At 41.0% G+C, this 21,252-nt stretch overlaps 2 protein-coding genes across 10 annotated transcripts in view; one reads left to right on the top strand and one right to left on the bottom strand.

Annotated features, from left to right (window-relative positions):
- Positions 1-3,377: 3,377 nt before the first annotated feature.
- LOC139791136 (aldo-keto reductase family 1 member B1-like) overlaps positions 3,378-21,252 on the top strand; it is a 369,405-nt gene continuing 351,530 nt past the window's right edge. For 2 of the 3 annotated variants that reach the window (XM_071732974.1, XM_071732984.1), the window contains exons 1-2: positions 3,379-3,496; positions 4,314-4,481. In XM_071732974.1, the coding sequence (XP_071589075.1) occupies positions 3,428-3,496; positions 4,314-4,481 (237 nt within the window). In that variant the 5' untranslated portion in view covers positions 3,379-3,427. Of the gene's footprint in view, positions 3,497-4,313; positions 4,482-5,543; positions 5,661-6,191; positions 6,270-7,093; positions 7,217-8,892; positions 9,000-9,209; positions 9,292-10,397; positions 10,482-11,363; positions 11,447-11,772; positions 12,273-21,252 lie in introns of those variants that run through there. The other variant, XM_071732975.1, reaches the window with a different exon arrangement.
- Positions 13,883-21,252, bottom strand: part of CALD1 (caldesmon 1) — a 192,413-nt gene continuing 185,043 nt past the window's right edge. For 5 of the 7 annotated variants that reach the window (XM_071732965.1, XM_071732970.1, XM_071732971.1 and 2 more), the window contains 5 exons: positions 20,334-20,471; positions 19,253-19,348; positions 17,444-17,521; positions 17,154-17,187; positions 13,883-15,581 (listed from right to left, as the gene is read on the bottom strand). In XM_071732965.1, coding sequence (XP_071589066.1) covers positions 15,550-15,581; positions 17,154-17,187; positions 17,444-17,521; positions 19,253-19,348; positions 20,334-20,471 — 378 coding nt within the window. In that variant the 3' untranslated portion in view covers positions 13,883-15,549. The remainder of the gene's footprint in view (positions 15,582-17,153; positions 17,188-17,443; positions 17,522-19,252; positions 19,349-20,333; positions 20,472-21,252) is intronic. The other 2 variants (XM_071732967.1, XM_071732972.1) reach the window with 1 other exon arrangement.

The following is a 21,252-nucleotide window of genomic DNA, read 5'->3' as shown; positions in this document are numbered from 1 at the left end:
GGAGCCCAGTGGGCAGGTCTCTCAAAACTTACTAAACCAGGAGAAAAGAGCTTTTATCAAAAAACCTCCCTCTGCTTTGTTACAAACCCTGGAACACTCACAGATCTTCCAGTAACCAATTTGTTTCAAAAAACACGATGCCCTGACACGTCTCATGGCAACATTCCCAGCCTGGAGAAGAGTTGGAAGCAGAGAAATATGATTTGAAATGGATTGGATGTCTACACCCATGCACCAAGCCCCTGAAGAACTGCTGCTGGGTCAGTTTTCTGCCTGCAAAAGAGCAAGAGTTTTGCTGCAGAAGAGATTTGCAACAAGCTGCTTCTTGTCAGAGCAGCAAAATGTACTCATTATTTCCAAATGGACACAAAGTGGATGCCTGCTGAACTGGCAGCTGAAATGCCAGCCACGAGTGACTGGGGCAGCCATCCAGGAGAAAAAGCTCAAAACCTGTTGCTGGCCACCATCCCATGAAGTGACAGCCAAGCTTTGAACACATCCAGCATGTTTGCCCTTCCTCTGGGTAAGTCTCCACTTGCCTCGACACGCTGCAGCCTGAGGCTGGGTGCCCCAGGAGGGCGGCCAGGCAACCCAGGGCAGGATGGGGACGTGACTCAGCTAAAACAGGGGATTGAAGATAACGTGTAGGGACCCAAGCATGATGGGAGCTGAGGCTCTTTTAGCCTGGAGATGAGAAGGTTCAGCGGGGTCTCATAAATATATAAAAATACCTGAGAGGAGGATGCAAAGGATGGAGCCAGGCTCTTCTCAGTGGTTCCCAGTAACGGGGAGAGGCAAAGGGCACAAAATGAAAGGGAGCAATGTCGTTCTGAACAGTTTGAAATACTACTGTGGCAGTTACTGAGCACTGGCACAGGTTTCCCAGAGACATGTCTCTCTTCTTGGAGGCACTAAAAAGTTATCTGGACATGGTTCTGGGCAACCTTCTCTAGGCAGCCCTGCTTGAGCAAGGGAGCTGGACAAGGTGACTTGTAGAGGTCCCTTCCAACCTCACCCTTCCATGATTCTATTATTTTCTACTTTTCGTTATTATTTCTACAATTCATTATTTCACATTTGCAATGCCATTATTTTTGCAGTCAATACATAACAATGGAGAATCTTGCACCATCTTTTACATTTCTCTCTGAAGCAATTGACTCTCCACATCTTTCTTCAAGAAAAAAATAACAAAATCCACATCCTGAACACATTTCCTATCCTTTTCCCTTATTTAATTTCACCTGTCAGGTCTGCAGAAGGAGACATTTGTGACAGTCTCCTTAGTGGTTAGTTTAGAAAAATAATGTGCAATACTTCCCCAAGGATCACAAACAGCAAGGCTGCCTCATGTTGGGGCTTTCTTACTAAGTATTTTCATCTGAACAAAACCCTCCCCAATAATATTGGACCAGCCACAGAAGAGATTTTCTTTTTGCATATCAGAATGTAACCAAAGGCTGACCGCGAATGAGCACCATTACTGCCTGAAAAAGTCACTCTAAAGGAAGGACAACTCGAAAGCAGACATTAGTAAACATCCAGTCAGGTGACAGTAATGCCTTGAAAATAATGACCATGCTTTAAAAAGTTACAGACAAGTCACCTCCTTCATCTGCACTCTCTGATTCATGAAACAGCAGGGAAGGGTGCAGCGGGGCACTCCAGGGAGCTTCTAGGCTTTCCAGAGAGTAAAATCACCATGACTCACCTAAAACACTAAGGTGAATGGGCACCTGTCATCACTTGTACAATGCTCAGCAAAGAATAAAGAAGGAAAAAAAAAAGAAAAAAAAGAGTTTGAACTCCCATAAAGTCAGGTTTTATATAGCTATAAATTAAGATAGTTATCTTTCTCCGTACAGATAAAGCAATTAGGTAAAACTGAGCAGTAATACCCAAACAGTAAAATTCTGTACACATAATTGTGTCCTTCCATCAGATATCCCCCTCCAGCCCATGCTGTAGCTGTTGCCAAAATCTTTCCCTGCTCCTCCCTGGCCCTTAGGAAGTTTACTCCAAAATCATTAAGGCCTGGCCAGCAGTTGTCCATACCTTCATTTGCTCAATGAAATGTCACTGCACTCCTCGCTGTCTAGATATCTTCTGGAAGCCTCCCAGGTTGTACCCTGAAGCTGCACACAGGAAGTCCCCCACAAACGTGGAAGCTTTCGGGATCTACTGCACTTCCCATATGGTTGGGGAACAGCATTTGCATGGGTGTTGTTCCCCATGTTTTTTGTACTAGTACCAACAAGGCCACCCTTGGCTGGGACAGAACTGGTCCAAATGTTAAATATTCAGGAGATAGAGAATGACTCATCTATTCATATCTTACAGGATCCATATTTGTGGGCACTAACTTATCTGAAGAAGATAGTGCACAAATAAGAACAGTGAACTGTATTAGTTAAGGAGAGCAGCAGATCAAACTTTGTCCTACTGCCTGTTGGTGAAATGGTTGATGGGGTGATGGGGTTCACAGCCAGAAGTTGATGGCAGCTTCACCTACATACCACCTCTCAATGAATACAGGTTTGTTGCAAGCATATCCATCTTCTGTTCTGAAGGGCTGAGATCCAGGCAGTTCTTAATTCCTTGCTTTTCCTCCTTTCTTTGGTTAACAGTCACATTATTCAGCAATCCTAAGTCCCTCTCTCCACTATAAACTGTATTTGATGCTCTTGGGACCATCTTCAGCAAACAGTGGGGATTTTCATGGCTTTTCTCTCCAGTTTTTTTGAGAAGAGATGGCTATGGTGGGGTTTAGTGACAGAATTGATGGACAGGGCCCTTAGAAGTCAGTGGATAAGTATAAGAATATTTGGTAGGGCAACAAATCCCTTTTACAGCCTCTGACACCCTACTGATACCGGCTTTAGTTGAGCACAGGGAACGGATGCCCTCACACACACTGATGCAAGAGGAGAGCACAACAGGAGCCCACCCCTCTGCAAGGACAGGGGATGCAGAATCTGTCTAAAGTAAGACCATGTTATCTTCTAGCAAATTCCTCTGCAAGCAGCGGGTGTGCCTAATATTTTCTAGGATAAAAGTTGGAAATTTCAGTCCATTTATCACCACTCGAGAGTAACTGAGAAAAGCTGTGTAGTCATTGCAGCAATTCTCCTGTCACTCATCAGGCTCTCTCCCCACTGGAGAAGAACAAAGTGCCTAAGTTCATCATCAAGGTCTTTGCTTTTAGTCTTTTTAATGCAAAACCAAAATCCCCTTTACATCGGCCTTCTGAAGCCAACCAAAATCACGAATCTCGTGCCTCACGTCTAATGAAACGCGGGCGTAAGCGGAGGAAAAGGGGGAGGGAGAGCGGGCGTGGACCGAGGCGGGGCAGCTCCGCGACTTAAAGGGCCCTGGGGCTTCCCTGGGCACGTAGAGACGGGCGGAGAGGCAGGCACCTGCGAACACCATGGCGAGCCCTTGCGTGGAGCTGAGCAACAAGATGAAGATGCCCAGGCTGGGGCTAGGCACTTGGCAGGTAGCAGGGCGGGCAGAGGAACGCTGGTCCGGCAGGCGCTGCTGAGATGAAAAGGGGGAGAGGGGAAGGAAGAGGGGAATTAAAGCCAAACCAACACAACCCAAGAAGACCTGAGACGGAAAACGGGGCTTCCGCGGTCAGGCAAAAGTTGCCCCGTCCCTGCGTGGGTGGTTTGGGGGGGGATTGGTCTCGCCGCCCGCCCACAGCATCCGTGTCGATCGCGGCCGCTTGTGTAACCGGGCGGGCTGCCAGGAGTGAGGGAGGGGGGCCGGGGCATGGGGAAGGAGGGGAGGACAGGGCTCGGGGAGCAACAATCAGAGAAAAAAAAAAGGGGGGGAAAAAAAAAAATAGGGGATGAAGAAAGTGGTTGGAGGCAAAATAAAGAGCAGGGGAAGGAACAGAGAAAACCAAGATGAGAGAAGCAAAACAGATTGCTAAAGGCAGCGAGTCTGGCCCGAGGGTGGCAGTCCAGGGATGGGGTCACAGCCTGGCCGGAGCAGCAGCGCCATCAAACTGCCCTCGTGGAGAGGGGTCTGTGGGAGGTGAACTGCCCAAAATGCTTGGGCAACACTGAGAGCAAAAAGAGGGGAATGATGAGCCCAGATGTCTCACAGAAACCGACTCCTTTCTGCTCTGCTCCATTTGCCAACAAAAATACTGTTCGCTGGGGAAGCTGAACCTCGGTTTAAGTACAGATGACAAGAAAGCTCTGCCAGCAGCTGGAAAGCGAGACTTGTGCCGAGCTCTCAGAGCAGTAGCAGCGAGCTCTGGCAGGAGGCTGTGGGAGAGCTCATGGTTTGGTTTTGTTTGCTTTCAGGCTCCCCCTGGAAAGGTGGAAGAGGTGGTGAAGCATGCTATCGATGTAGGCTACCGCCTCTTTGACTGTGCCTATTTCTACCAGAATGAAAATGAGATAGGGAATGCAGTCCAGCAGAAGATCAAGGAGGGGGCTGTGAAACGGGAGGACCTCTTCATTGTCACCAAGGTACAAGGAAGCAACATTATTGGGGCATTTCACTTAATTAGAAACCTTTGTCACATCTGTCAAGTAACCTGAGGACTTACTCCCTTCTATGATAACGATTTCATGGTTGTCTGCTTATGTGCTATAAATTCCATTCCTTATTTGCAGTTCAGACAGAGCTTTAGCTAAGGAGCCATTGACAGCTTTGGAAAGATAGCATGGCTATTGCTGTTATAATAATTTCCTTACATCTGTTAAATCACTTAATTGTACTGAAGGCTCATTTTCAAGCACCCTAGACAGATCAGAAAAAACCCAAATAAATGAATACAGAGGTGCTGTGCTACTTACTGGTTTGCAAGACATTTGAAAATACTGCTGTACACAGATTTTGTATACAAAATATAAAGCTGGAAGGGAAGGGAAATTAAACTATGAGACTTCAGTCTGAAGCATTTTCCATGTATTTACTTTGTTTCTTCGTCTCATCTAGCTGTCTCAGCAATGCCCTTTACGAAAAGGTGAGAACACTTTGGCTTAAAAAGCTTTTGACTTGAGGTTTTCATTAATAAAACCAGAAAACACCGAGAATAACTAAACTTTCTCACATGCATTTCATTTTTGTTAAAGAGGTTTTTTTAAAGTCCAATGTAAATGACCCAAATTTTCATTTTAAAAAAAGAAATAAAACTACCAACACTATGGACGTTCACTCTATGGACTTTTAAAAGGGGCAGGAGAGTATCTACAAGCTGCTAAACACTCAAAATTTAGGCTGATAGAAAAATAAAAATCTAACATTAACAGCTTTGCTGGGTCAGACACACTTGGCAGAGTGTGACATTTAGTCCTGAGAATCTCTTTTCAAAAGTAGGAATACCTTCTCTACTGAATGCCTTATTTGTGGTTTGTTTGTCCTACCTTACTGTTAAAATATTGGCATCCATTGGATTGACATCCATTTGGTGTGCACTGGGTAGGGGGGGAGGGAATCGTCCTTTCAGACTACCAAGGGAGAATCCGTCCCCTGGTCTGGACTGTGGAAAATGTAGAGTCGTGATCACTCTTGGGGTTTTCCCACAGCTGTGGAACACATTTCATGAGAAGTCCCTGGTTAAGGTGGCATGTAAGAAGAGCCTTGCTGCACTGCAACTGGACTACCTTGACCTCTACCTGATTCACTTCCCTATGGGATTCAAGGTAGTCCTGCTTGATATTCCTCTTCTCCTTACTTGAATACTGCTAATGAACCCCGTGGGTCTTCAGGGAAACTAGAAATAACACATGATGGCGCTGCTTTTTGGGATTTCTCCTTCTACTGGGCTGGAACAGTGTAAACGTACCAGGTTTTGGAGATGTTGTTTTACCTGGAGTAACCAACTGTGAAAAATGAAACACAGTGCAGAAAGAACATGCTCCCTTGTTTTCACCCTCTACACCTGGGTAAAATAACTAAAAAAGCCAGAATAAAAAGTTCTCTTCTTGCTAAATCTCCCTAAATTAGTTACATAATTGCTGTTAATTTCCACTCTTTGTAAGCAGGGATCAACTGTTGTAGAAATATGGCCCTCCTCCAAACCAAGAGACTGGTGAACATGTATAGTTTTTAGTTATGCAATATGTTTAAATAACTTGATACCTCAGTGCCTAGCATTCCAATCAAAAGTGCTAGTAAACAGTAGGACTTAGAATTATTTAAACAAAGTCTTTGTATTATCTGCCTTGAAACAGGCTGGTGAGGAACTGCATCCTCTGGATGACAAGGGTATGAGTATCCCCAGTGATACTGATTTTCTGGATACATGGGAGGTAAGTTAATGTTTGCTCTTTTGAGTGGAGATCTGCATGGGCCATAAAATTAAGGGAACAGTTTGGGTACAGAGGAAAATTTTGACAAGGAGAGCTGCTGCTACCTCTGTTTTTTGAGGAGCAACAGGTATGTTTTTAAGAAGACTAAACAGTAGGAAAACTATCAGCGCCGTAGGTATTGTCACTAAAATAATATTTGAATCTGCACAATGGTAGAATTGAAGCATAGAGTAAACTGGGTGTGGTTGTTAGTTTACTGGGTGTTTCATACAGATAGGGAATTCTCACACTTTCCAGTGCTGGGCATCAGCATTTCAGGCTGTCCTTGAATCCTCCTTTCCCTGTGGACTGAGAGGATTCAGGGTCTGCTTCTACAGATCTGGCAATCAATAGTTCTCTCTAAAACACCAGATTACAGTTGCATTAAAGTATTTTCAGGTAACTGAGTTTAAGACAACATCCTCCCTGCTGTATTTTGCCAACTCAGAGGTAGTGTGGTGGCATCTGAGGAGATGGAGAGGTCTCCTTTGCTTTTCTTTTTTTTTTTTCCTAATAAAAGGACATCCAAAAAAGACAAAGCAAAGTATTTGTCTTCCCATTTCAAAAGGGTTGGCCAAGCCATTCTTTTTATATTGCTTTAGCATTGTTGAAGGCACAGAAAGCATACAGGTAATACAAGGTGCAAAGATTTTTTAATTTGAAATACTATTATTTAATCTAGGGTGGGTTGCTTATTGGTTTTTCACTAGTTTTGGGGAAATAAAATAGTGTATCTGACAGTAATACTGCCTCATAAATACATGCTGGTTGTCCTTACTCATTAGGCCATGGAAGAGCTGGTGGACTGTGGCCTGGTAAAAGCTATTGGTATCTCCAACTTTAACCATGAGCAGATTGAAAGAATCTTGAACAAGCCAGGGCTAAAATACAAGCCTGTAAATAACCAGGTAAGATTTTTATTTCCATTGATGTCAACTGACTTTGGAATATTCTTAAATATATTCTTGCTACACTTCAGGTCTAAAACTGAATTCTGACATGATATTTAAATATTTAGTTTTGGTGCCAAGGAAAGATACTGCAGAGCACCAGGTATTTTTGGTATTCTGAAAGTCCCATCAAGACAGTACCTGCAATATCCAAGGCTTCGGGAAGGTGTCAGTATGGATGTTTTTTAGCCTACAGGGATGTCAACAGAGAGCTTCTTTGTAGACTTGGGTGTATATAATGCAGTGGAGATTTGAGAGCAATACTGTAAAAACCAGTATGGATTATTCATATCACAGTGATATGAAATGAGGTAATTTCTAAACAGTGATAAAAAGTGAGAATATTCACTACCTTGTATAAGGCATTGCAACTTCTTCTACATGTCCTCTTTCATCCTCCCACTGTCACAGGCTCTTTTCTGCCAGCCCTGGGATAACCAGCAAAATCCCTACTGCAAGCTTCTACACAGTTATAGGAATATGCAGGAATGTTCTGACTCACTCATGAGACTTACTTCTTTTTTAACATTAAATGAACCATTTCAATGAACTATTATAAAAGGAGGGGTGAAGTATACAATTATAAAGAAAAAAATTCTCACCTGGTACCTAATGCATGAAATCACAGGACAGCAGGGGCATCGGGACCTTCTGACTTCCTTCCATATGCAACTTCTCTGCACTTGGCTGAGGGTGCTGGATGCTCATCTCTGATTCCTTTGAAATATCCAGGGAAATGCCCACGTTGGATCCTGTGCAGGCATGGTGCTGCCTGTGCTTGGAGCTAGCCAGGTTCAGCACAAGAGGGATGTAGGACTTGCAATGATTTTATTGAGGGTTGCAAAGTTCTGGTGGGAATGGAAATAATCCCCAAAGCTGCAGCAGCTTTGATTCTGTTAGGGACTTCAGGCTTTCAGACTTGACTCCAGTTTGCTTCTCCATGGGGGTGCCTGGGCCACACACTCTTGCTACAGTAGTTGCCTAGTCTAGCTCAGGTCTAAATAAACTACTGTACCTGAATTTTGTGTTACCATGCCTGGTAGCAAAACTAAACTTTTAGAAATGGATGTGCATGTGCATGTGGTTCATATGTAGCCCTGTGGTTTTACCATGGCTTGTGGAAAGTTGAGCAGCATCCCCATGCAGGATCCTGTTGTTTCCTGTTAAAGAATGTCTTGTCCAAATGGATGGTTGCAACATGATTTGAGCTAACCTGGGGAAGCTCATTTCCCAGAGCTTCTTCAAGAGTCAGGGAGACTCCTTGAAAAGAGAGTGGGTGACTCGGAGCAGAAATTAAACTTCAAGTATTTTGAGCTGCCCCTCTGAAGATACAGTCCTGCTCTCAAGGAGTCCAGGAAGATTAATTTCCCTGATTCCTGATATAACAGCACTTTCATTCTTTTAATCTATTTCTCACTATCTTTGCATAATATGCAGCATTAGGAAGCCCACTTCTCTGTGCCAAGCCTCTAGATATTGCCGTGACACAAATAACTTTTTTGTAAGACAGATTTTAATCATGATATTGGGAGTCTTCACATTTTCTGTGTCCCCAGAGGAATTAAATATTGGTTATGCTATGGAGCTCAGTGCAGTCTGTCTCCATTTCAACCACCATGTTTCTGTGCTTGCAGGTGGAATGTCATCCATACCTCACCCAGGAGAAGTTGATCAAGTACTGTCAATCCAAAGGAATTGCTGTGACTGCATACAGCCCCCTTGGCTCTCCTAACCGCCCCTGGTAAGAAAGCATTGCAGCCTTTCTTTATACAAAACACAGAATTTGCAGCCTGGATCTTTGAGGCAACTGAAGTAAATAATGCAATTATTTACAATTGCAATTATAATGCATTATTGTTTTGTTACAGATTATTTCAGACAAAATGTCAGGCTTCCTGCAGGGAAGCAAATACCTCTCTACCATCAATATCCTGTTTTTTGTTTTTAATAGGGCCAAGCCAGGGGATCCTTCACTTCTGGATGAGCCCAAGATTAAAGAGATTGCAGCTACACATCATAAAACCCCTGCCCAAGTAAGTGGGGTTGTCAGGGCAAACTATTTCTCCTCCTCAGACATTTTTACAAGCTGATGGTCAGTCTTAGCAGATACTGCCTTCTCTAAATACACTGTATCATGGGGTTGAACTATACTTGACTTTTCATATTTACCCAGTTCTTACTTCTTCATAGAAATTATCAGGTATTTTGTAAGAGGTCTTGAATGCTGAGCTTTTCAGAGGATCAGCAGTGGTATGTGCTTCTCTCAGGTGTTCCCCTTCCTAGGAAGCTTTCTTCTACTCTCAGAGACACATTCTTGCTCCCCAAGAACCTCTTTCTTCTGAGATTTACTTACAAATCATCAAGCCAACTCACTGCTCCTTAATCTAAAAAAACAAAGTTATTCTAGAGAGAAGTCCTGTAATTTGCTTCCTTTTTGCTTGTGTTCACGAAGAATCGTTGAAAGCTGCTTGATTATTCAAAGTGAAATTTTTTCTCTGTTAATTGCTAGACACTGAAATGATTTTTTGCACAAGGTGTGCAAAATGTACACTTCAAATAAATCCGCACGCTCACTAGCTCTCAGCCATAGTCATAGTCTAAGATGGGCACAACAAGACAAAAAATGGTGTGCAAAAGTCCTCTTTTGAGGTTGGGATGGAAGCTTTTAAAATCTATAATCACAGTTTTCCTTTCAAGGACTTCAATAAAAACCCTAAATGAGGTACTTACCTGTGAGCCCAAAATAATCTGCAGTATCATACTCATTTGGTCTGAGCACCCATAAGACACCAGCCAGAAGTAGCAGCATTTTTCTCCTACTCTAAGTGGAAACAAAAGAAATCCTGGAGAAGCCAGGGTGTAGAGACAGAAAAAAAAAATCATAGTTTGTCCTTAGACTGCAAACAAATGCTGGCACATCAAACCTTCTGTATGCAAATTGACAGAACCTTTTGAAGAGTGAATATTTTCGTAGAAAGAGAAACTGGTTTGTGAATGGAAAAAAAGAAAAAAAAAAAAAAAGAAAAAAAAGAAATAAGAAAAAAAACCCCAAAAACAAAACCAAAAAGAGAACACAGAATGCCTTTGAACAGATTTGTTGGTCCTCCATTGTTCATGCTCCTCTTTTGTCCTTTTCCAGGTTTTGATCCGGTTTCTCATCCAAAGAGATGTGATTGTCATTCCCAAGTCTGACAAACCACAGCGTGTTGAGGAAAACATAAAGGTGAAGTTTGTGTTGGGACTGCTGCCCCCTTTTTACACAGGATAGACACCCACACCCATATTTCCTTGGAGTTTTCAAACAACACCTAGGAGGCATTGGAAGGAGAGCACAGAGGTGTAAAGATCTGGTCTCAGTACTGCCTGATCATCTGCACTTGCTCTGTTGGGAAAAGCACTTTGTTCATGCCAGGAGGGAAATGGGTTGCACCAGGATGGTCTGAGCTGTATTGCCTTGGAAGGGGAATCCAAGCTTTGGACTTGTCCCCTGGGAGATGCTTGGTGAACCCTCTTTAGGGTGTAAAGGAAGAAATCATAAATTCCAGATGCATTATGGTTTATGTCTCACCTTGAGGCTGTGGTTTCCATTGACAGGGAGGTTCAGCTGGATATTTGCTCCCAAAACATCTTAGAAGATAACTCTGTGTTATGTTCAATTGATGTGGTTACATTTTGGACTCAGCGTCTCCTATGAACCACCAGCAGTTCTTAGTTGACCAATTGACTCTGAGGCAACTATTTGCAGTTGGTACCCAGGAGTCCTCTGTTTTAGCAGGAGTATTGCTAGTTCTAGTATTTGTGATGCATCGAGTAATCCATCCATAGTACCTCAAGTTTTTGTGTGTGCATCACAGCACAAACTGCAATGGTATTTGTGTTCAGCCACCCAGAACTATAAGACATTGCTATGAGCAGTGCCTCAGAAAAGGACTATCTTGATTACTTCAAGGGTAACTTGGTATTTGGCTGAGAAATAAAATGATTTCTTAACTCTGTGTAGTGTGGATGCATTATATTCCTACCTCAAGTCATGAATGCACGAAGCACACTACTAACTATTCATGAACCTATGTAAGAAAAGCTTTTTTTTTTGTTTCCCTGCCAGGTATTTGACTTTGAACTGTCTAAAAAGGAGATGGATGTCATCCTCAGCTTCAACAGGAACTGGAGGGCAGTTCCAGTACTCCAGTATGTTCTTTTTAATCCTTATTATCCACTAGTCCTATATCTATATTTCAATCCACTATCTCTTGAAAACATCCATGATCAAAACCAGGGAGAGCTTGTATCTTAAACCCTGGATTTCAGGTAATTAGACATGGTTTTGAACTGATTTCATAAGGGAGATTAATTCACAGCATTCTCCTCAGCATCTTGGTTTTGCACATCCTTGTTCACAGGCCTGTGTTCAAATTAATAGCCACAGCAAAACTTGAGTATGTTGGCAGTGGAGGAGGGAGACTGCAATACTCCCTACAATACTTAAATAACCAGTTATTTATTTCTCTTTTCAGAGCTGTCAATCACAAGGACTACCCATTCAAAGCAGAATATTAATGCCACTGGTTTCTGCAAGACCTCTGCTTAACTCCTTCCAGATTAGAGGATGTATGCTGTAGCTGAGGCCTGAGGAATCTTTCTGGTTTTGACAATCACTAAGAGGAATTACTTGTCCTCCTTTTTTAGTATGGTATAAAAATGCTTCAGTAGGAATGGGTCTTTTGTTATGATGGTTAGCAGAAATCTGGTTTTGATTTCTAGTAGAAAGACAGTGTCTCTTCATTTCCTTTTTTCATTGTCCTCCTTAATTAAAGACATGTTTAACAAAACACTTTGGTTACTTACAAGATTTTGTATATGTAATTTCCAGTGCAGTCAGTACTACTGGCTCATAAGCTGCTGTCAAGCAATCCTGTCTTTAATTACTTTGCTTTTTTACATAGCTGTGATTTTTATAGTATGAATCTCTAACCCTTTAATATTTTATATTAATAAAATTTTAATAACAACAAAAGCAGTGTTGTGCTTAAATTGTTTCATACAATGATTTATAAAACATGCCTGAAGTCTGGTTTTGGTTTTGTTTTTTTTAAATTTTAATACAGAGATAAATCAGTTTTTATAATTCTTGTACAAGGACAAAGCGATGACTTTGTGGCTTATGCATCAAACAGGATGGTGCTTTAGCTAGAACAAAGTTGTAAATATTACTCCAAATAGTCGTCTTCCTCCAGAAAACTAGAAACTGAATTCTTGTTTGATGAGAGGTGAAAAGTCAAAGACAGCATTATATGCAGTGATAGTACACCCAGCTAAACATAAAGGCTACCAACAAAATCAGACTGACTTGGTCTGAACATCTCAAACAATAATTATATTTTTGCACCTCTATTGGCAGCATTCAGCACAATACATCCAGATAAGGGTTGGCTTTATCTAAGGAAAACACAAACTTTTCTTTAAAAACACCAAGGCAAACTTTTGAGATAGACTCTCAGTTGCTTTGAAGTCTTTTTGGATGGGTAATGCTAGGCCAAAGCAAAGACAGCCTTGAAAAAGGCTGTTTTGTGGCATTCTGCACACTGACAAGAGAAAGCCTGGCTAAGTTGCTGAGGGAGCTGCAGAAAAGCATGACCAGGAGCTAAGGTGGCAATCTAGTATTGTCTGAAAAATCATCACCTCATAATGCTATCAAAACACACAAAAAAAAAACCTTACAGCACTGCTGACTCAGACCCTGGGATTTATCTTTGGTGAACTCTGCCAGGAGGAGGTGCTGCTGATGGGAATAAGTTATGACCACACTGATTCACAGTATTTCCTAAAAGTAAACCTGTGCCCAGCACACTTCCACACACTCAGAAAAGGCAATAAGCAGGAGGAAAATAAACTTACCTACATCAACAAGGGAAAGCAGCACTTCAGCAGAGATTGCAGAGAAGTGTAGCACCATAGTTGATCAACACCAGGCAGGAGAACAGACACGCTTGCAAGCATACAAGCTACTTTCGGGTTAAATTCAGTGGCATCTGATTATTTCTCCCCCACTAGCTCAGAAAGCTGTGCTTCCTACAACCTTCCTGGTGCTTCCCCCGTGGAGCAGGCAGCAGCCTTGAGGGGCCTCTTTTGGAGAGCCATGACCTGGTTAGAGCAGGGTGTTACGTGCTGTGCTGCCATTAGAGAAAAAATGAAGGGGGCAGGAGGACAACGGGAAAGCCAGCAGCTTCCCAGGCTTGGTCTCTGTGATTATCCAAGCCTGGAAACACACAGCATCAAGGTAGACAGAAGAAATATGATGGTTCTTATACAGAAAACATTTTTCAAAGCAAGAAAGCAGATGGCTATGCTGCTAGGTCAGAACCTATTTGAGCACTCTGACCGGGATGGTGCAGAGCTTCTGCTTTGTACTGATAAGCATGACAGTTAATATTTTCTTTTCCCCTTAATAATATGTAGATTAAAGCTGCTGATTTTACCACTTGGCTGTCCTGGTGTAGGATAGCACATCAGGACAGACATCCTTTGAGGTTCCTTGCAATAATACCTTATTCTACACAGCTTTAGCATGATTCCTATTCCAGCTACACCAAATAGTTTATTTCTACTCATTAACAAACAGGGGGCTGCTGATGGAAATACTCCATTTATTTATGGATGCAGTTTCAGAATACATTGTTCAAACAAGTAATTTTTATTGCAGCTATTGGATGTGTTTGAAAGACTCAAAGGAGTGTTTACAAAACCCCCAAACAAAAAAAACATGACAACTCACAATGTCAGGCACAGCTTCACCCCCTACAGAAAACTCTGTGCACCTTTATATGTAAACAAGATGTTTTAGCCAGGCAGGGGAGCTCATCTTTGGGTTGAAATATAACATCATTCATCTCTAGGAAGAAGTCAGGTGCTGTAAGAGATGGAAGTGGTGAAAAGGGAGGTCCCTGGTAGTTCTGATGCACAACAAAGCTGCTAACAATGTGCTCAGGAGGCTACTTCGGTTGCTCAGTTTATGCCACCCATACACTGTAGGATGTAAATGCTAAACTGTATGGCATGTAAATGCAAACCAAGCTGACATCTCATAGTCATGTGCTTACTATATACAAATGAAAACATCTGTAAGTAAGATATTTGGGAGAGAGAGTTAAAAAGAAGCACTATAGAGTTTTACTTCGTTTTAGGTGCACATGGTGTACAGCACGGATGGATGGCAAGATTTAGTGTACAGTCATTTGAAACAAGCTCACACAACTGTGTTAAGGTTTGATTTTTTTTTTTCTTTTTAATTATGGTAGTTTTATATAAATTAAACTACAACGTTTTATACAAGTGACCTATTTTTGACCCTCTATACCCTTACCTTTTCCTCTTTTAAAAACTATACTTTCTTTTTAATTACCCATTACTGGGCAACTGACATTTAAAATTTTTTAATACTTATCTCACCATACCTCTAATGGTAATTATGAAATCTTACTATAGAGAAGTGTGTGATTTTGTCTTTATTCTTTTAAGCTGTGATACTGGCTAATTATGTATGTTTATTACTAAATATAATACTCCAGCATGTATTAAAGCATTCTACCATTAGTAGTGCCTTTAGGCTAACCTTTGAAAAGCTATGTGTGTATATATTCTAAATTGCATTCAATTACTAGTTACTAACAACAAAAAGAAATATCAGTACCGCTGTCAGCTAACATAATCATCCAAATTTAGGTATTAACTTAAACTAGAGTGGAAAAATTGATACTTAAAAAAAGTATAAAACAAGAAATTTAAAACATGTTATTGATGCAGTATTTCTCATGACATGGGCAACTTACAGGAAATATTACATTGTCAACTAAAGATATTTCTTCCATGCCTTAGTCTAAAGTGCAGAAAGAAAGTCTTCTGTATTACAAAAGTAACCACTGTTTTTTTAAGTTTACTGCACACCTTTCTTAAGCAACTTCACTCTACATGAGTTTTGGGTGGACCTCTTATGCCAGTTGAAATCACTGTTCAGATACATAGTTATGAGTATCAGTAGGAGAGTCTATATACTTCACAGCATGGGTTTCTTTAGGAATAAAGGCTCTTGTGCAAAGGCAGTACTATTATGATGAATGTCTAGACTGATTATTAAATACAGTGCTAATATACATGGTTTTAACTGGAATAATGCAAAAAAAGACATTTTGGTAAATAAACATAAATATAAAAAGAACAGTTTAGCACTTTTTCCTTTTTTTTTTTTTTTTTTTTTTTTTTTCCCAACTGATTGGTCCAGCATCTTTTGTGGCCTTCTACGGTTCTTTCTCAAGTTGTCTCAAACCTGCTGAGAAAGAGAAAGATTAAAGATGGCTTGAAATAACCCAAACATATCTCTGAAACAGAGAGGGCATAACTCAAGATTAACACACAGCCTGATAAAGAAGGCAGGATGCGAACTGGAATGCTGCTGTGCTCATGTACTGGGGATGCTCAGAGTAGTCCCCAAGAGAACAAGCAGGATTTCAGTCCTCTGACAGCCCAGGGAAGAACCTCAGGAATTTTTCAGGAGCTTCCCACCTATAAATATGGGGGGGAACTGTTCCCAGCTCTCTCTCTATCCAGGCATGGGTGGCTGCCATGCAAAGTCAGGCTGTGCTGCTGTGCTTGGTGCATTCACTCCCAGGTCCAACACGAGTGACACCAATTCCTGAGGGCCTCCTCCTGCAGCCCCTCTGCTGAAGCCTTCATCTCATTCAGCCTTAGACAAGGGGCCCAGGAGCTGTTCCCACAGGCAGATAACACACAACCACTAAAGCCTTCCATGAGAGCAGAGCAGAGCTAAAGCTGAGTAAGCCTGAAAACCTCACTCCTAACAGCCCAGTTTGAAAAAAGGTCAGGAGAGGAGAGAGGAAATTATGTTTCACAGGACTCTAAGCTGATAAGAAAAGTTCATGGGCTATACCATAACTCTGGTTTCACATAGGTATGTGAAGGAAAGTGAGTGCACGTGTTAATGTGTAGAAAACCAAAAGTTTTCCTGTATTTGATCATTTCACTTTTAATGAAGAGTTGAGGGATGTTGCAAGAGATCTTAAAGCTCTTAAATTGATCACTGAATTGCCATTCTTCCCCGCTGGTCCTTAGGTGCATATTTCTCTTCACTGGTTTTATTTGCAGTGTTTTAGATTTAAATAAAAATTTTAAAAGTGCTAGGAGGAGAATCTTGCGTTTTTCTTTCTGTGCAACTACATTGTGTTTCCCAGATTAGTAGTTTCAAATTGACAGCAGTAGTAGAACTCCTTTTGCCTTGAGAAGACACAAATTCACAGCTCCAGCAAAAGCAGGGCTGCTTTTGAATGCAGTGCATTTCAACTTCATTTCAGCCTGGATATGCAGGAGCCCATGAAATTCACTATTAGTCAGAGGAATTATTTTTAAAAATCAACACTGCTGCACTTTCATCAGGCTTAACCAGTATCCAGTGGCAGTATTTAAAATCAGATGCACAGCTTGTTCTCAGTAGTACTGAAAACATCCATTCCTGCTCAAATAATGCTGCTGCTGCAGCCTCATTTATTGGGGTTTCCTTTCTTCACACCTGGAAGGTTTTCACATTCCTTCTGCTGGCTTTGAAAGAGCCTGTCCTAGATGCCTTGCATTTGCACTTCTCCGACCTCGCAGTTTAATGACACTCCCCACTGCTAGTCCCAATCCTCCTAGAAAGATGATTTCAGCTTATTTCTCAAATATTTGTGTTTTGATGATATTGCAAGGGAGCATTTGAGAAGTGAAGGCAAAAATGTTGGGGATTTTTTTCAGCAGCATAACAGCTGTAGAATTTTAAGTCAGGCATGGCTGTAGGAAAATGTGGTGAAGTTTCCACTTAATATGCAGATGTATTATGAGAATTACTTACCATTAGTCTCTGATTTTTTCCCCATAGCTGATACCTGTTTGAAGAAGTAATAAACCACTATTAAAGTTGATTATGGGAAAATATTGCTATTTATAACAGGTAAAAAAAAAGCAGCTCCAGCCAAGGAACAGATTTCCATGCACCACACAGGTCTGCCAAACAGGAAAATAAGTTACATGCTGCCCATGGCTTTCTGTGTCTCATTGAACTCTCTTTTATGCATAAAAATGCAGGTTAGTAAAAAAAGCCTCCCACACAGATATCCTTTTAACAATGCAGTGAAGGGTTACCTTAGAAGAAGATGGCTTTTCAAGTGACTGCTTCTCCCAGAGATTACGTTTGCCAGATACATCTCCTGGTCTTAAATCCTGTATTTTAAAATTAATGTTGGAGAACAGAAACCAATGTTAAGTAGGTGTATTTTAATTTGGTAGGGAAAAAATTAGAATGTGGATCATCCCTTATGGTGTAAATATTGTGTTCTCTATATATTATATTATAAAGCTATTCAGAATGACACTTCACATAAGCACTCCACATCTATACATGCTTGCACAGACTGCCTATAACTTGTTACATTAATTCTAGGAAGTACAGTGAAAAGTTACTGCACCAGCAGATTTTTAAGAAAGCCAATTCCAAATCTTGCAGAAAAAAAATATTTTTTCAGAGTTAGTAGGAAGGAGGAAATGAAAAGTAGCTTGTCTCAATTATTTTTTGTCAGAACGAAATTAGTTAATTAATAATATAAAAATATAGAGCTGGACTTCAAATATAACAGAAAAGCAGATCCTTCTCTGCATTCTCTAATAGAGGTTTCAGGATTTCACACTGTAGTCCCTTATATCCATTTGAACTTCCTTTTCATCCTTTAAAACCTTATCATGTACCAGTCACTAGCCTGACAGAAAAAAACCAAACAAATTAGGTAAAATAATTAAAGTGATTTGCTAACTAAGATATTCTATATTTCCATAAAACAAAAATCACACATTACACAAGTATATCACTCTCCATAGTCAATTATAAACAGGTTTACCTGACCACTTTAGCAAATAGACCCCCAAAGAAGAAGAACAGGAGGAGGGCAGGTTCCTTCAAGCACAGAGATTGAAAGAAGAAAGAACAATCTATTGAGAAAGAGGGAAATGAAGACATAGATAGAAACAGTTGGCTGAGGGGAAAACAGGAGGTTAGTTTTACATTATCCAAAAGATGCAACCTAGAAGAAAGAGAGGAAAATCTGGAGGCAGATTCTGTGCTAGTGTTCAGTGGTTGTGTTTAAATAAAGTGATCACAATGATTTTTTTTTTTCTATTCATGTCCATAAGGACATGATCTCCGTGTAGCTACTACTAGGGAAAACACTGCAAATTTCAAACTCTTCTTTGAGACAAATAGGGGTGTGAACTGAGAAAGCATTCATCAGGCTGCATCTTTTGTAAAGGGTAAGTGGACTGGCAGAAAAACACTACACAAGGACATGGGCAGAAACCAGTTCATTAATAAAATCCTAAACCCAACACTCCACCATGAGTGCTGATGCCCTGCCATTTAGCAGTCTGGACACCTTCAGCTCCCATGCTTCATCCCTAACCCTCAATTCATCCCACCCCACAATTACCTGGTTTCTGCTCCTTTCCACATCCACACTGCTGCTTCCCACACTTTCTGCTCTTATTCTTACTGAAGTAACAGGCATGCTAAAGAGCCTTCAGTAGAAATCACATTTAGACTCTTAAAGCATTGAAGTATTTAAGTTGTATTTGTTTTTAAACAAAATTTTACAAGCCAAGGGCCTGTAAAATCCAAGGTCTCTGGCTGGTAATATCTGAATTAATGGCAGGCTTTTCATAGGCCTCTTATAGAGGGGAAGAACTTCCTTGAGCAGTCTTTTCAAAAAACCTCTGTTTTAGGGTGAGAACTTTTTCTGAGTACCCTGGAGCCAGCAGCCAGAGGGCCTCTCTGAGCTTCCATGCTCAGAGACATGGAGCAAATGTCTTCCAAAGGCCATCAGATGCTTGAGGAAGCACCTTCCCTACCTCTGCCCCAGGAAAGAACACACCTAGTGAAGAGATGGTTATTGCAGGCTTACTTACAGAAGGTTTTGGAGCAGGTGATCTGTTGCTCTCTGGGGTTTTGGTTAACCACTCATTGATACGACTGGAGACACCAACCTTCAGTCCAGCAGTTTCCTGCAGAATAATAATAAAATATAATCAGAAGACTTTCAGAATAGCTTTTGCTATGTTTTCCATGGTTTAGATTTAAAAACAAAGTCAAGCCTGAGTTTAATATAGAGGTCCTCACTGAGACTATGGCCAAGTCATCCTATGGGCTTTAAAGATATTGTCACTATAAACTACACAGTACTACTACCTTCTTGTTTACATTATTGATAAATATGGGCTGACAAAATAATTTCTACTGTAATGGTAACTCACAAATAAATGTTATACATAGACCTGCTGTTCCTCTCATAACCCCAGACTCCAAGGGGAAAAAAAAATCTTTAGGATAAAAGAAGAGACAACAGTCTTAAGTCTACATTTTTGTTTTGTTAAGCTAAAATACTTCAAAAAAGCACAAAATAGAGGAGTCAAATATTTTAAAACTTAAATCATTAAAATAAATCTTTAAAAGGTTGGAAAAAATTACTGAAATTTCATGGCTATCTGTAATAACCCCTTTCAACTCGTGGCTCAGCTTTTTGGCTATGATGGATGCTCATCAACTAGCATAAATTTATAGAGGGGAAATGTCACCTTAAGGATTTATCTTAAAAGGATAAAGGTCTCACAAATGTTTCTATGCATTACAGATATATAAAACATCACCATTATCTTGTATATTTAATCCTCCTCTACCCCCTAAATGAATCTTTCACAACACAAAGAATTCCTTTGTATTCTGCTTCAACTACTCAAATATATTTGTCTAAGATATCTGATGTAGCTTTGGAATGTCTCATAACTTAGCTCAGTATGTCACTAAATTCTTCCATTATACTCAATATTGCAGCCAAACTATTATGTGGGTTTCTGAGGACCTCAGGATCCTTTGGGATCCTTCACCAGTGATGTCAACAGGAGCAAGAAGGCTTATTCACAGGAGCATGAATGGCAAAGTCAGCTCCATAACATAATTCTACATAATCACTATATAAAATTAAATACATACCCTATTTGGTGTTCCTGTCCCAGAGGGTGATGAAAAAACATTCCCTTTCTCCCACATACTCTTGATGTTACGGACACCCTCAGCTGGAACATGAAGGTCAGAGGGTGCTGGCTTAGCTGGTCTTGAAGTCTTTGTGCCCTGCAGAAGAATTGGGGTGAGAATTGGGGTGTTTGGCATTAAGAGCTGGAGTTGCAGGGTGGTTTGAATTTGGGGCAGTGCCAGGGAATGGAGCAGCTGTCAGTGATTCTAGCAGTTATTGTGCAAAGATGGAAAGGAGCACCCAGATCAAGAGATGTCACTGGGGCTCTCTCCCTTTTGATTTGCAGTTGCACCCTTGACATGACCAGCTGTGAAAACTGCAGTCACTTAGATTTTTGCTTTTGTTCCACTTCTAAAGCTCATGGCAAACCACAGCTCTGCACACAACTGCTCCAAGGATTTCATTTGTCCTATTTCAAGTCTCAGTGCCTGCATCCTGTAAGCATGGCTCATTCAGGGACACAGGTAAGGAAATCCTTATGCAGAGGCAGAGTCAGCAGACTGTGTTCCATTTGGCCCAGGTAACATAACCTCACAACACAGTGGATTCTAGAGATACATTTCAGCAATTACAGTATATTTGGAATGCAGTGGATTTTTTTTAAGAGTGGATGATTGGAGGACTGGAGCTTTTTTGGCAGTGTTGGTTGGTTTTTTGTTTTTATTTTTTCCTGGTTACCAAAAACATTGGACCAAAACTGCCTGGTTTGTTTTTTAATATATAAATGGAGCAAAAAGACTCAGGACCTTAGAATGGCCCTTCTGAATATACAGGAAAATCTAATATAAGCTGATGGGTGGGTAGGTGGGCTGGTCCAATGTTTATGGTCTGATAAACCCTGATTTCACTGTTATACAAATTCCTTATGACAGACAGAAC

The sequence above is a fragment of the Heliangelus exortis genome, chromosome 1, assembly GCF_036169615.1.
Source record: "Heliangelus exortis chromosome 1, bHelExo1.hap1, whole genome shotgun sequence".
Classification (NCBI taxonomy): domain Eukaryota; kingdom Metazoa; phylum Chordata; class Aves; order Apodiformes; family Trochilidae; genus Heliangelus; species Heliangelus exortis.
The sequence above is the reverse complement of the archived record's forward strand: the minus strand, read 5'-3'. Positions and strand labels throughout refer to the sequence as shown.